Raw genomic sequence first — 15,441 nt, forward strand, 5'->3', positions numbered from 1 at the left:
GAGTTCGAGAGCACAAGAGCAGTTGTCTGCATCGATGGTCCGCACCGGTCCACGCCGTGAGGAATCGCGACGACGGACCCGTTCTTGAGCGCAGCGCTGCAAACGAGAGGCGGCCGCGAGACGAGACCCACTCAGAATGAGCCGCTTGCGTCATAGATCACACGACGCGGACGGGAATGCGTGCTGCATTCGAAACAGGCAGCGCTGAACACGTCCTCACGGTACACGACCCTGCACGGATCGGGGTGCATCAACAAGCAATTAGTACCGGCCTGGTACGCGCGATAACGGCGCACTCACTAACAGAGCGACGGATCGTCTCCCGACGCGTGTCCGCAACAACGTGGCAGAGAACTCCAGCATCGGGCCGCAACGAGGAGTCTTGCAGGCCCTGCTGGAGCCTGGGACTGGTTCAAAAGCTGTGGTTGGCGCATTTGCGCAAGCACGGCCTGCGCATGCCTACCCCGGTCCGCACGAGTCGTTCGTGCTCGGCGAGTGCACTGTGTTCGGTATCACAACCACAAGCGTCCGTGCTCACGATACGGACGACATCTCCCCCGGGAGACCTTGGAGTGACAGACACACGACAGCGATAGCCGCATCGTCGGCGGCGATGGCGTCGTGGCTGGTACCACTAGTGAGCCTTTCAAGTGACGTCGGACAGGGGTCACTGGGCGCCGCCGTGGATGCAGTGTCAGTGCCGCCAAACGGGTAAAAATGCAATGAATCAGCTCTGTTGGGCGAAACGTAAAAGTGCCCGGATCTCCGCCAGGGTCCTCAGGCGGAAGAACGGACGTCAGTGCCGGATGACGAGTCGATCGTTGTACCCATTGGTACGAATCTGTCCCTGGTTTGAGTCATCGGGGCGGCTCGAGCGCGAGCTGAACATTCTGATAGGGTCCGACTCGACACGCTGAGGGAGAAGGAGGAGCAGCGCAGAAGCGATGGGCTAGCAGCAGACGAGCGCGAGGAGCCGGTCTACTCACCTTGCGGCAGCACGGAAAAGATGCGCTGGCACGGAGTCACGCCGCCCAGTGCTGTCCGGGAGAGGGGCTCCGTCGCGGCGCGTTGGCTTGCAGTCGCTGTCCCGGGCGGACACGTTGAAACCCGATGGTGCGTCGACCGTCACGGCGGCGTCCGCGTCGATGCTCGCGGCGTGACGTCAGAACCTGGGGCACTTGAGGTCCCGGAGTTACCCCGATCAAGTCGGTCAGCCGGGACACCGCCATTTGCCGAAGGTACTACCGTTCACCCGGGCTCGGCCGGACTCACCCGGTTACCTCGGCAGAGTCGTCCGGCCGGAATCGCCCGGTTTTCCCAGGGGAGTCGTCCGGCCGGACTCACCCGGTTTTCGCGGAGGAGCCGTCCACCCGGACCAGGTCGAGGTCAGCAGGGTTCCGTTGCATAGGCGGTATACACAAGGTGGTATTGTTGGGCCCTGAGCAGGCGTCGTACTGGGTGCGCTAGTCGTCCTGTAGGGCTCGGTCGCCCGGGTCTGGGCGTACTCGGTCTCAGCTCGTGTCGACCCTACACATCGTATCTACAAGGGTCCCTGTCAAGACACGACGCGCCGGCATGCAGTGTCGCTATCAGCGGAAAACTCTGACCAATCGCCATGAGATGTGCGTTTTTACGCCGTAACCCCGTTCAAGCACAGTTGCACAGTCTCGTCTCGTCTGGAAACGTCATCCTGGTAGACAGCAACTTTTCGGCTCAACAAGAGCACTAATCTTTGACAGACAGCAGGTGCAGCGACGCTGGTACCGAGGCCGGGAGTACTTGGGAATGCGACTTCTCAGATGGGCGCCTCCCCTAGCGTCTTCAGCCCCGCTCTTGAACGCGTCCGCCCCCTACGCCCAACCGATACACCCCGCCGCAACCTACGTATCCGCCTCCTCCTCTCACCGCGTCTCTTCTCCGGCTTTGGTACCTCCGTCCGCCTCGTCCATTGGCATAATCTCGGGCTCGAGGCCGTCGCCCACGCGCAGTTCGCAGCAACGTCGGTTTGTCGCAAGCGACTGCTCTGGATCTTGTACATACCGACCCACTCCTCCTCCGTCCGCCCGGTTCTCACCACGTCCCGCTCAGGCCAGAATTTCAACATTGCGCTCACCGTCTCTGCGTTGCTCGGCACCCGGATGCCGCCGGCACTTTTGGCTGGTTTGCAGGCAGGTTGTAGTATGCCCTCCCTCCCCTTTCCCTTTGCGCTGAGCGCTGAGTCTGGACACTGATTCCAATCGTCGACCCCCCATAGATTGTTTAGACCGAAGGCGCTCATATTTTGGCGGCTCGACTGGCTCTCAGCAACCTCCGGCAGCAGGTCGTGTGCATCCCGCTGCTGCATAAGTACGAGGGCGATCTCAGTGAGAAGACCTACGCTCATGGGGGCGCATGTCTTGTGTCGATAACCAGTGAGTCGGTTCCAATTTTGCCGTCACGACGGCCGTTTCCTGCATCAGCCCGAGACGTGCGCGGAGAGGGCCGGACGCCAAACACATCATCAACCTCATTCTGACACCACATGTTTATTTTCTACGCATTTTTAATACACCGCATATGTAGCTTCTTCTGATGTGCTTCCTACCGGATATTGAGTAGTTATACGTTGGGTTTGTGAGGCGCGCCCGGCAAACGCCCGGTACTAAGCAAGCATGAAGCGCGCGCTGCACCGGGCATCCGGCGACCTGCTATACGGACATCAACGTTCAACCTTGTGTCCGGTCGCACTCGACAACTCTTTTTCGGGGCAAGCGTGCACCGCAGGATGATATGGGCTGACTAACAATCATTCGCGCATCGCCGTCCGATGCGACGCGGTGCGGGGCTCGTAAACGACCGATCGGAAGACCTCCCGTCTGACCGATGCAAATGAGACGGGCGTCGGCCGCCGACGCCGCCGATTCGCCAGACGCCGGCGTCGAGATTAATGAAGATGCCTCCGGCAAGCCGACGGTGCCCAGCAGAAGCCGGTCGTGCATGCACCCGTCATGCCAGCGGCCTTCGCAACGCCATCCCCGCGGCCCGTTCTCTCGGCGCTCGATGCCGCAACGGCCGTATGATACCGGCGCAGGAGCCTCCCGGCGTGTGCGCGCATGCGCTGTGCTTCCGACGAACATGCTGAATGTGAAAAGTCTATGATGCGTAGGATGGTGTTCTAATAGGACGTGATAAACTCTGGTTTTCCATGTCTCCGCCTACAAAGTATATCGGATGAGTACTTCTCGAAACGCGGCCCCCATTCTGTCTGCTAGCTCCTGCCATCGAAGGGCTTTGCCGTTGGCAAATACTGTGTACCCGGGATCATTGGCGTGCAAAGCCGACAGTCTGATCCAATTTTGAGCTGCAGCTTCCAATGACTTCACCACCCGATTCATCTCTTCTTGCACCAACACCTTCTCCTCGCTCCATCGACACTTTCGAGCGTAAGCGCGGAGCCACAAGGACTTTCGAACTAAGCGGGGGCGTTAATAAGTCGCCGGTTACGGGAGAGTCCACCTACGGTTCTTCTCCCAAGCGGGCGATACCTCGCCAAATGTCCATATCCAGGACGTGTGCCAATCCCGAAGACCGTGCGTGAACGGCTCAGCCAGCGCCGTGTTCACTTGTAAGTCGGATGGAAAGATGGTTTTGTACGGAGCGGATGCTTTCTTGCGCGTCTTACGGTCAGGCTCCAGCGCGAGCAATTCGAGAAAGGCGGCCCGTGCCTGGTGGTATATGCGCACATGTTTGGATAAGTTTCTCTCCGCAAGGTTGACTTCATCAATGACCGCAAACGATCCTGGGTAGAGGACGCTCTCCGAACCTTTGCAAAGTAGAGGTGAGACTTGTACCCGACTCCGACCTTGATGGCGTGCAGCGCGTCGTCCATTTCGGCTTTTCGTAATTCGCGCTCCTTTTTGGCGAGAGATTGAAGTTCGTATCTCTCAAGCCATTCAGAGCCGAGGGTAGAAGGAAGCATGAGCGTGGCATGTTCTGGTAACCCAATGACTGCAGACTTGTCGAAAGCCCCGCCGTGTGAAGCGTTTGCATCATCGTCCCATTCTTCTCCTAAAAGTAAGTCGCCCAAGTTGTCGGTATCATAGTCGAGCATGACAGCAGAGATGGGTAGAAAATTTGCCGCCTTCTTGTTGAAGACACGGATGCTCTCCAGCAGTTTTTGACGTTGATTCTCCAGAGCGAGTTCGGCTTTACCGGAGGGGTCTGGTTGGAGTGTGCGAGCGGTATAGGCCACAGATAGCCTGTAAAACATCGAGTCAGCCTTGTTTTTGGTGGGCTCGGTCATAAACACCGCCCGCTCACTGTTCACGTTGGATATCTAAGCCGCTGCGAAGCCACGAGGCCTCCCCCTGTCCGGCGCCACGTTCGGCTCTCTCAGCCTCCATAATCGCCTTTTGAATCTGATCACGGGTGGGGACTACCTCAATCCCATCAGCATTGACGCCGCAGCAAAGAATTAATCGACATACGATCCTTGACATCCATTTGGTACAGCCTCATTGAATTGGGATTTTGAGAGCGAATTTCATCGGCATTCTTGGCCTCAGACTCCCAGGCGGCAATATCATCCGGAGACGCCTTCTCGGCAATACTGTCTAGCGCCATCTCAGCAGGTCCCAGCTCCTCAGTGACGCGTTTCCACCGGGCGCCGAGAGATATATCTGCAAACAGATCTTGTCAGCATACAAGCGCACGTCGCTTGAGTCACCGGCAATCCACATACCCATCCGGGTCAATTTCACCCAGTTTGAATACCACATATGGTCGTCAATCATCTCCTTCCTGTGAGATGTAGCCATGCCTCGCGTGCTGTCGCTGATCTTGTTCAGAGAGGCCCATAAGGTTTCCAGAATCTCGCCGTCTTGTATTCCAGCTCCGGAGACAAATGCAGGGGAGAAACGAGAGTAGCACTCTTGTCGATGTCCATGGACGTGGAATTGGCCGATTCCGTATAAGAATTTTGCATCGTCCGGCAGCTTCATGTAGTCTCTCCTTCGAGAAAACCGTTTGCGTAGATTGACCCAGTACTGGCATGCAATGTCGTATAAGACCAAGAATATCATCAACCCTGGAAAGGCCGACAGCGCGTAAAAAAATGAATAGTCCATGTTCGCTTGTCTAAGCGGTATTTTCGTGAGCCAACTGCTGTACAAGATACCAACCGCTGAGACCACTCACGCTTCTCCCCGTTGAAAGTCTACACATGTGTGCGGCAGAAAAAAACCGTGTCGTGAACAAGCCGCCGCTCCAATGCCCGTTGTTTCCAGGTTAGCCTTCTTCTTGTTGGCGCCAAGAACCGCCCTGTGTGCGTTGCAGGTAGACTTTTGGGCCTAGGTCTATATTAGAACATATCAGACGTCGGCAACTAAACCAAAGACTTACCATTGCCGGGAGCTTTCCCTCCCTTGCGAGATGCGCTTCGAACGGACCCTGACCAACGGTGAATATTTGTCCGTCTGCGAACTGCACGTCGTTCTCCGGATTCTTCATGTGCCGATGCTGCGCTGTAAAGTTGCCGTCCAGTACAAAGGACGCCATGTGCAAGAATCTGATGATATAATAGGTTGGAGTTTTTCGAAGCATGTGATCTGGAGCCGCACCTCCGAGAATCATTTTCCCATCCCTCGGGGAGATTAACGCCAGGCCTCGGACAAGCAGGACATTTTAACGCGAAGCAACCTGGCTCATTTGGAACGGGCTCGTGGGCGTGTCCGGAATCCATAAGCAGTTTAATATTCCGCCATTGTCGTGATGCACGAAGCAGGGCCTTGTAGGCCATCTAGGCGAAATGAGCATATAAAATTTGGGATAGTATGATCTGTTGACCAACCGGAATCCAATGTGAGAACATGTCATCTGTGAGATGGCAGAGCTTCGAATGATAGCTCATCGGAGACGTTTTGCATACACGATTTTCTATCAAGAAATCGTCTAGAAATGCAAAGGTGAAAGCGGTGCGCGGCCGGTGTTGTGAGCCGGGGTAGTAACCTTGCTCAAGAAGCTGAAGGTCTTCCGTCTTTGCATTTTCGCAACGGCAAAATGAGAACGACAAGCGATGCAGACCGCTGGTGTGAACAACCGTTAAGGTGCGCGACTGAAAGACTGTCCAGGGGAAATGCGCCTTCATCACGTCTGCATCCTGTATTCTTGGGGGAGATGCGAGAGGCTCGATGTTTGCCTCGGCCGATCCGCCTTCTTCAAGCGCCTCCGGGTGATTTCCAATGAGACATTCTGGCAGTTCCTCGTCTTCATCTTCGTCGGCAGGATATCCCATGTCGCGGGGCTCCGAAGTTGTCGTCTTAGGAGCGCCTTCAGAGAACGAGCCGCCGAATTTCGCCAAGGACGGACAGGCCTCTCCGCCGTGGCCGCAGTGTATTTGCAAACCTACTTCTTGGAGCCACGCCGGGCGATAGCAAGACATCGATTCTACCCAGGCCTCTATACGATGGAATGGATCGATGGCATGGGTGTTTCGGAGGCATGAAGAGCAGTAAGTGGGGCGGCCGGAACATCCGAGACAACGGAATTCCAAACGATGCCCGCAGGTAGCGCGGCTGCCGGGGAGGGGCCCATATCCTTGCATAATGGTCTTCATGTATATATCCCTGACTTTCAAGAAGTTTGCTTCATGGTTGGTTCGCTGATGCACTGATCGGACTTATGGTCTGTGGCGGGCGGGCTGAGGGGCTCACCTTCACCGACTTCCTACTCATCCCCGACGCTACATGGCCGTCACGAACTTCACCGCCGATAAAGTGATGATCCGGAGACGGCAGCTCGGCTACATCATGAGGGATGTCAGCCGCTCTGGGGTCGGCTATGAGCCGCTTCTTTGGCGGGCGGGGATCGGGGGTCGGAGGAGATCGGCGGCGGCGGTCGAGCGCAACGACCCGATATTCAACACCGGTAGGGTTCCTGTTCGACTTGCGTCGTCTCAAGGTGGAAGTTTTTTTGGAGGGTTTACTGACGAGGGCCCTACGGGGGGGCATCTTGCTCAAGTAGGGCTGGGGCTGGGGAGCGAGGGTCTAGGGCTGCAGCGTTGCGGCCTCCCCTCCGGGCTCGGACGGCTTGGTTCCCGCGCAACGCCGGCGTATCGCCCCGCGCCGACGAATGTCGGGCGGTCCGGGCTCCGGTCGAAACGGCCCCGAGCATCGGGTGTGCAAGCGCCGACCTGCTCCGTCATCGCGATCACAATGCCCCGCCGAGCATCATCCCGACAAATCCTGCCCCGGCCAGCCTCCAGCGACGAATCGGAGGTCGGCTCTTCGGTTGATGCCGTCGACCCGGCCGAAAAATCTCTCGGGGCCAAATTCAACTTAACCAAAGAGGAGAAGAATATGCTCCTTGAGCATTTGCCGCGGTGGAAGACAAATAGCAACGCTCGGAAGGCCATCAACGAGGCTTTGGCCGGCGATATCATCCGAGGGCGGTCGGAAGCACCGAGCAGCACTCTGATCACCCTGTTGATGGAGGTGAGCTTCGAATACAGGCGGATGAACGGCAGTCGCTGACAACGATGACACGCAGAAGATTTCCCAATTTATGCATAACAACAGCTTCGGGTCCAAGCAAGACAAGAATCCGTTCTTTTCACTACGTCCCTTCACCGGCTTACGGGTGTTCGGCTATCAGGCCGATGCTGATATTCGGGCCCGCGCCCTGAACGATGAACAATTCAAGACCGATCAACGGTGGATCTCAGCCTGGACGCGTGCCCGGCAGGACTTATGGACGGAGTTGACTGAGTATCAGCGGTCTGAATACAATCGCGCCGCGGTGCTCTGGACCGATAAAGGCGCCCCCGAAGATGTTACGATAAAGTGAGCCGCCCCGCTTCCCAGTGACCTCCACTTCCAACGGCGACCATTTCAGACTGCTCCGCCGGCATTCTTTGCGGTATTGTCGGGCGGTCGTTCTCACATTCCATCGATCCTTCAACGCCGCGATATATATCCAGGGTTTGTTCAAGGATGAAGAGGGCCAACATGCGTCATTCTAGTGAGATACTTCAGACCCTCACCGCGGAAGCGTTCTTACCCACACCCCATCAGCTTCGACACATCGGAGCTCCTGCAGGAGTACAAAACAAGAGCGAAGGCGCTCGCAGTCTTCACGCAGCAGGACGGCTGGGACAAGAACTTCGACGACAATTTCAAATCGTACTTCGGGGCCATCATCGATCCAGACAGTTTGCCCCAGGAGACCCGCAAGGCCATGGAAGAGCTGAAAAGCGCCGTCGCTCCCCGGCCCCTTTTCTTCAAATTCTACGACGATGGATTACCAAAGCTGCGCTGCACGGAGGATGACGGGAAGAGCTTCACGTACTCACGGCGCATCAAAATGATCGAGGAGTATATTCGGATACATTTGAGTACGTCCATCTGCCGGAACCCCTGACATCCATTGATCGACAAAGTCAGGTTGGGCGTCTGGCGACGGTGTTTGGACGGCCCACCCCTCATGGTCCGCCTTTGTAGCAAATCAGGAGCATTTCTTCGCTCAAGAATGGCTCCCGGACGGGTTTGTCTTCAAAACGCCAGACAGGTTCAAGGTGGCCGAGGCGAAGGCTTTCATTCAACACATAGTCGACCTCGAGGCCTCTGGACAAGCTGAGGACGGAACCCCACGCCGGTTTCGTCTGCTTGCCGCAGAGGATAAGTCCAGCCGAGTCGACGTAGGCTGGAAGCCAGCCAACTATGTTAAGCCATCGGGACCGGACCGCTCGGATGCTCCCGTCATTGACCAATATCAGACGAGCGATGGGGATACGGGTGGTCCGGACCGCAGCGGCGGCCTCCCTTCGAAAACGCATCGCCCGGCCCATAGTCTTCGGAAAAGCCGTCGGTTTTTTGCGGACGGACACAGGAAGAGCTCTGCAGACCCCGTTCCAAAAAAGCGCGATGCCTCGACTCAGTCGTCACAATCTTCTTCTCCGTCTTCGAAAGCATCGCCTCTCCGCGGAAGAAATCGGCAAAAGCCGTCTCAGCGTCGGGGCCGACCCAAACAGAGTCGTAGGCTCCGCAGGGGCCCCATCGATGACGACCCGCTTTCAAAGGTCGACGTCCATGAAGCTGAAGAAAGTTCGGAAGAAGCGAGCCGGGAATCCCATCGTTCGGGCGGCCTGTTCGCCGGCCAGGCGCGGCCGCCGGCCGACGCCGTCACATCGGATGGGGACGACGGGGACAACTCCGATGACGATAACGAAGACGATGACGACGGAGACGACTCCGATGCTGCGGAGCTCATTCCGGACGAGCTTGAGCTTCTCGGCAATGAAAGCGAGCTCGAACTTTATGATACCGATCTAGATGATGTTCCCCTCAGCCCCTCGGCGGTGTTGGCACTTCAAAAGTCGAAGAATAAGGGAAAGAAGGTCCGGGACAACTCGCTCTCCGATAGCGAATCAATAGAGAAGCGGCGAGCCGTTCTCCACAAGCCGTCTCTCGAGATGGCACCGCCCCTCTCTGCAGAGAGGCTGAGGACGCCTGGAAACAAGACCCCGGACAATTTGCTGCAATACTTCATCTCACTTTCCCCCGGAGTGGATTCCTGGAAACACGTCCTACATCGTCTACATGTAAAGGTTCGTCCCTATACGCATCTGTTTTTATTCGAACCACTCACTCGGCGCAGTTGGATGACAAGCGACATATCACACCCGACCCTCGAGTCCCCTGGGCCACTTGGAATAATTCTGACGGCAGCGTCGACGTCTCCTTGCATTTAGAGAGTGACAGATCTCTTCCCCCCGTGTTGGCTTATCTAGGCACCCCACTCTCCCAAGATGCCCCCGCCGCGGAGGTTCAACGATGGGCGCTAGCCATGGGTCTTCTGCTGCGCAGTGCGAAGGAGGCGATCGATCATGAGCCGGATGCAGACGGGCCTGTCTATCTGGCGACGAGCGGTTTGGACCACACCTACCTCGACCGCCTTATCTCCATTTGTCAGAGCCAGTTCCGAAACGGCCCGGCGGCTCTCAGCCCAAGGTCCACTCCATCCGCCCCAAAAAACGAACCCCTTCTTGATATTGAGAACACAGAGACGACGTCCCCCCTTGGATCTAACCCCCGGCATCGGGCGCAAGATAAGGTCGCTGGGGGCCCGAGTTGGGAGGGGGTTCAAAATCCCAACGGAAGCCGCTCACAGGCCGGGCCCTCCGACGTCCGGGGCGGATCAAAGAAGACCGGAAAACGCGTAAAGCCTCGACCCATCCCGCCGCCGCCGACGGAACCTGCGGTCGGACTTGTGCAAGGACGGGAGCCTCGAACCAAGAAAATGACCACGAAGGCTGCCGCTGCCGCTGAGGCCGGCGGTTATGGCGGGCGCCGCAAAGCAGGGCGCTAAAGACGCGGCGGGCGGGCGGAGGTTGCAGGCTTGAAAGGAGAGACCGGATACAGTGCCGACGTTGAGGAGCCAGAGTCTGACGCCGCGCCGCCATCCACGCCGCTCTTCCACGCGACGTCGTCCATCTCGTCCTCCGCACCTCGCCTATCACATCTTGCATGCACACCCATTGACAGAGCAGCACACCCTTCAAGACGCACGCACCGCGACATACTTTGTACCCTCTTGATTTGCACGATCTGCGGCACGACTCCACATTTCCTCTTGCAATTGCCCCCGAAATCCTTGCTCGTACGTCTTGTATTATCCTCTGTTCTATCTTCTTTCTATTTCTTCTCCTTTTCTCCACTACCCGCATCCTCCTTTTCAGCTCACACTCTCGAGCCCCTTTGGCTGTGTTTCTCGTCCCCCTGTCATATTTTGTCTCTGAAGCTTTGTATGTTTTCGTTTCTTGGCTTCGGCATATTCTCATAAGTTCGTCCATACATATCCGCACTGTGAATGTGGCATGTATGATTTATCATGGTTCGCCTCAACCTTGCCCACGCCCACGCCCACGCCCACGCCCACGCCCACGCCCGCGCCTCCTCCTTCGCCCTTGTCCTCGCCTTCGCCTTCGCCGGTGCCCTTTGCGTAACCTTATCCCCCGCCTCGATTCCGCGCAATGCGCGTTCCCCCGACCAGCCTCTCATATCTCCACCTAGTCAGTCATATCTTGCTTCAATCATCTACTATTTGGCTTCCGGAGCTTTGCGTTTACATGCACCTGCCAGTCCCTCCCTCGTGCCGGCCGCATTTGCATGAACAATACATTATCGTGACTACGAAATTACTACAGGCAGTAAACGAGTGCGTTCAAAGAACCATGTGCGTGTGGCCGTCGCGTCATTGTCCCCTGTGCGCCTGCCATGCCGTACTCACCATCGCCGCTGAACTGGTAGTGCACCACAGGCCGGCCCTGGCCCCTGTGGCTACCATTGTGGCTGGTGGCGGGACCAGGGCCTAACGAGATGTACACGCTCGGCCGGTGGCCGATGGATCCCACACCGCGTTCTCGTATACCTGGTAGCGGAGTGACGCCGCGATAGGGTGACTCGAGTTGGGCGTCGAGCCGTCCATCGCTGCTACATGTTGCACACACGCGGTGCCAGTCCCTCCCCAAAAAATACACGCGTGGCTCCAGGAAGCGAACGCGCGGCAGGACGATCACAGCGTAGTTCGGGCACCTCTTCGCCGCCCTCGTCGAGGCCGCAGCTTGCGGCCCAGACGACGAGCGCTAGCGCCTGTAGGATGGGTCCTAGTGGGGTTTAGTGGCGCCACAGCGTCTGTGAGTGATCGCTGGTGCGGTGGCGGAGAAGGTGGTTGGCTCACGTTGTATGTGAAACTGGCAGAAGAAGGGCGACCTAAAAACAGTCGGGCTTCAGCTGACGGATCACGCTCTGGGGCACGATGGCAGTGTACGGGACCGCGTCCTCCTTGGGCGCCTTGCTGTACACGGCCCTGCACGGAGGGCGGGGATGAGCGCAAGCACGACGGGGCGCATGGTGGAGGAGAGGACTCACTACACATTCTGGAGGTGGCGCTTCTGTTTACGTAGCTCGACGCTTTGACCTCGGCAAACTCATCGCTGATCAGAGCGGAGGTTTGTGAGCGGGAGGGGACACAGCACGGACGGGGAATCGTGGTACGCACACGCAGTCAAGACCACACTCACTACAAGCTGGAGCACGGCACGCGCTATCCCGAGGCGAGTATCGGGAGATCCTTCAGGTCGCATTTGACCCTGCACGGGCAGCCCGGGGAAGGAGAGTGGGCGAGTTAGTAATGCGCGGGCAGGCGGACCATAAGGCGATCGGTACCTTTGCATGCGGTCTGTGCGCGCATCGCCCCAAGCGTCCTACTAGGAAGAGGAGCCGGGCTTGGCGCCGTAATCGGACTGGTTCCCTATGACGATCACAGAGAGGGGTGTCGGGGAGCATGGCACGGCTTCGGGGACGTGGCTTTGAGCCTCACCAGCTTCTGGTCGGCGTCATAGAACGAATCGAGGGGCGAGCCGGGAGAGACAATGATCTTGAGGACAGGGGACCTGGAGAGGATGGTGGTAACGGTGGCCTCAGTGTGGGGGAGCTGCGTGGGTAGAGAGGCCATGTGTGTGTGTAGGAACGGGCCGGGGTGCAGGAGGTGAGGAGATCAAGAGCAAATGGGGATGAGCACGGACAAAGAAGTAAGCAAACAAAAGAGGAACATACCACGAAGAAGCCGGGGGTGTTGCGGGTCACGGGCCGGGTCCAGCCCCAGCCGCAAGTATGCGGGAGGGAGAGCGTACAAGGGTTCCATCAGGGGGAAAGTGCTGCACGGCGTTGCGGCGGGCGGATGCGGCTATACGCGACACAATGGCAACGGCCGCGCCGGGGGAAAGAGCGTCCCGCGCACGTTTGCTGGGGGTGTGGGGACGAAGGAGGTGGTGCGGCCGGGTGCATCGTCATGAGAGGCCGCTGCGGTAGACGCATGGAGGTCCGCACGAGGTTAGTGAGGCAGTCGGACGCAGAAGAGGAAGGAGACGGACGAGAGAAAGAGAGATGGCTGGCGGAGTCAAGCGCCGGTGTCCACGCAACGCGCGTCGATTCCCACGCGTCTCTGACTCGCCGTCGCGCGTCCTCCCGTCCTCCCCGTCCTTCCTGTTTTCTTCTCCCGGCGCAACGTCCTCAGAGAGCACGCAAGTGCAGCCCTCGCCACCTGCTTTCCAGATGAGCCGTTGCAGCCCTGGTTTTCTTAGTGAGTCCCCCACTCTGTGCGCTCCCCACCTCGCCCACCACCTCCCCAGGCCATTGCTGGCATGTGTGTCGCCCACTTGGCTCTCCGTCCTGTCTACGCGATAACCCTGACCACCTTCAGCCACTGTGAGAACTAACGTGTTCACTTTGCAGGCCACCATCAGTGACACAGCCGTGGTCTGGCGTGCGGTTGTGCTCTCGAGATACACACACAAGGTCCAAAATTATCGCAGGGGTGCTGTGGTCGGCGATTTTGGTGCGTACTTCTCTCGCTTCCCGCCTTTCCACATGTCCATACCGAGCGAGCAGACTTGTCGCTCTCGCATACGCTGCCGCCTGCGTCCAGTGCGACGTCAAGCCCGTCTTGCACGGTGAGTGTTCATTCCGTTTTTGTTTTGTCCACGGCAGGCAGTTCAGATCTTACTGACCATCCATTTGTTCTCTTTCCCCTCTTCCCTATGTGATTTAACCGCGATCCACCCGTATCCGTCTGAGCGGCGGCCGCGATAGTGACCGCAATGGCATCAACACAATAACACGACGTCACGACCCACCTAAGGACCGGTTGGACGCCTCTCCATTCACCCCGCCATCGCCATACTGCCTCCACGATGTCTGCCGTGTCGAGACCGTGTGGCCTCCATTCCCCGTGTCGCCACTTCGCCCGCGCCGTCGACACCTCTCGCCTGTGTCGCACACCTAGCCCGCATCGTCCGCACCCCCCAGCATATCCCGCGTTATCCATCTCGCCCGGACAAACCTCCGTGAGTACTATCACTTTGTCGCCGCACTCGTGCGCCCTTCGCTGACGCTGTCGCGCTCCAGCAGGCAAGATCACGGGTGACATCAACGCGCTGGATGCGCGACACATGCGTGAAGGACATCGTCGGGCCTGAGCACTGCGAGACGGCGCTCGAGCACAACACGACGGAGCCCGTGCACGACACGGAGGAGGGCACGTCTGAATGCGCGCGTGCGTCGTCCCAAGATGTTCTGGTGAGCAGCCTTCGCGCACGCGTCGATTTTTTTCCCATGTGCAGTTGCTCACGCGCTTGTACAGGTGACAGCAGGCGTGACATCTTTCCTTGACCACCTTGACCTACATCCTGGAGACTCCTCAACTGAGGGAGCCCCAGGCCACACACACGGAGCAGCCGTCATCGCTCTGCAGCGACATCCTCGAGCTGCCTTCAGACCAGCCCTGGCCTTACTACGGTCGTGAAACCCCTCTGTGAGCCTGGTTCCTTTATGTTGTTGTGCTGATCTCACCATAGCTCGCAGCTACGTAGACTTTTTCCAAGTCATCTCACCAGCTGGATGCTGTCACGCGGCTGGCTGCCGTCTGCCAGCCACGTAGGTCGCACCGACGGGCCGAGCGACTGAAGGAACATGGGCCCACGGCGTGCTTGGGGAATGCGATGGCGATGATGCTCCGCCGTGCACCTGGCGAGGTGCAACGACGCGATTGCCTACGTCGCCTCCTTCAGCGGCGTTAAGCACGAGGTCACCCCCGTCCTTTCTGGCCACTGGTGACCTACAACGTCCTCTGGCGTCCCGTCCCGGCACGAGCCTGCGGCGCTCACCGCGCACTCGCCCGCTTGAGATCATAGTGTAACCTGCCGCGATATGTACAGTCATTATTACCGCCACCAATATTGTTGGAATGATCAGAACCGTCTGCACAGGTTGGACGTCTGAACGCGAAATTTCCAACGTTTCCCACCTGCAGACCCCTACAGACTCGTGAGCTCAGTTCATTTCCTCCTTGTCTACACGTGAATGCTGTGTGCTCATCTCTCGCCTTCGCATCTATACGACCTCGTTCCACATCGTATCGTCGCCGCCGCCTATCGCCTTCGTACACGCCGCCCATCGCCGACGTAGCGCCCGTGTGCGCCCCCTCATCGACGTCTATCGTCTCTCCGCTCAGTCCTCTCCTCCGCGTTCGCGCACTCCGTCCCCTTCCTCCTCCGCGACACCCTCGGACGTCCTGTCCCACGGTGCTCGTTCACTCGCCCGACTTCCCGCGCCTCATGCCTACACGGACTCGATCTCAGTCCTCACCCTTTGTCGACTCCTCCCGGAGGCGGCATCACATCACCGGCCCTCGCCCTCGTCCCGGGCCTCCACGTCGTCCTCTTGGCGGCCCTCGTCGTCGTCCTCTCGTCTGCCCCCTCCTCCGCATTTTCGTGAGGTCGCAGCGACCTACTGTGGCCCCGCTATTGCTTGCTAGCATCACACTGTAGTAGTATAAGAATAAATGCATTTTAACCGCTAATCATATACAGAAAGTGCGGTGTGAAACAATGAGGGAGTTGAGCTCACC

At 58.1% G+C, this 15,441-nt stretch overlaps 5 protein-coding genes across 5 annotated transcripts; 1 reads left to right on the forward strand and 4 right to left on the reverse strand.

Moving 5' to 3' along the window:
* Positions 1 to 3,245: 3,245 nt before the first annotated feature.
* On the reverse strand, positions 3,246 to 3,437 carry BXZ73DRAFT_28554 (uncharacterized protein; the record flags this gene model as incomplete). The annotated part of the gene is made up of 1 exon (XM_048017756.1): positions 3,246 to 3,437. A coding segment is annotated over one exon (192 nt), but the record flags the coding sequence as incomplete, so codon positions are not given.
* A 42-nt stretch (positions 3,438 to 3,479) lies between these two features.
* Positions 3,480 to 5,535, reverse strand: BXZ73DRAFT_109735 (uncharacterized protein; the record flags this gene model as incomplete). The annotated part of the gene is made up of 7 exons (XM_048017308.1): positions 3,480 to 3,704; positions 3,803 to 4,238; positions 4,300 to 4,414; positions 4,467 to 4,658; positions 4,721 to 5,115; positions 5,176 to 5,327; positions 5,380 to 5,535. 7 exons carry the CDS (start codon positions 5,533 to 5,535, stop codon positions 3,480 to 3,482), a joined length of 1,671 nt encoding a protein of 556 aa, XP_047870707.1.
* Positions 5,536 to 5,776: 241 nt separating this feature from the next.
* Positions 5,777 to 6,124, reverse strand: BXZ73DRAFT_59606 (uncharacterized protein; the record flags this gene model as incomplete). Its single annotated transcript, XM_048021692.1, has 1 exon — positions 5,777 to 6,124. The coding sequence occupies one exon, from the start codon at positions 6,122 to 6,124 to the stop codon at positions 5,777 to 5,779; it is 348 nt and encodes a 115-aa protein (XP_047870708.1).
* Positions 6,125 to 6,340: 216 nt separating this feature from the next.
* On the reverse strand, positions 6,341 to 6,580 carry BXZ73DRAFT_59605 (uncharacterized protein; the record flags this gene model as incomplete). The annotated part of the gene is made up of 1 exon (XM_048021691.1): positions 6,341 to 6,580. A coding segment is annotated over one exon (240 nt), but the record flags the coding sequence as incomplete, so codon positions are not given.
* Positions 6,581 to 6,722: 142 nt separating this feature from the next.
* On the forward strand, positions 6,723 to 10,341 carry BXZ73DRAFT_84179 (uncharacterized protein; the record flags this gene model as incomplete). Its single annotated transcript, XM_048023972.1, has 5 exons — positions 6,723 to 7,469; positions 7,525 to 7,817; positions 8,049 to 8,368; positions 8,475 to 9,580; positions 9,631 to 10,341. The coding sequence occupies 5 exons, from the start codon at positions 6,723 to 6,725 to the stop codon at positions 10,339 to 10,341; spliced, it is 3,177 nt and encodes a 1,058-aa protein (XP_047870710.1).
* Between the last annotated feature and the right edge of the window lie 5,100 nt (positions 10,342 to 15,441).

This window comes from Epithele typhae (genome assembly GCF_022376455.1).
Source record: "Epithele typhae strain CBS 203.58 chromosome Unknown BXZ73scaffold_277, whole genome shotgun sequence".
In the NCBI taxonomy this organism is placed as follows: domain Eukaryota; kingdom Fungi; phylum Basidiomycota; class Agaricomycetes; order Polyporales; family Epitheliaceae; genus Epithele; species Epithele typhae.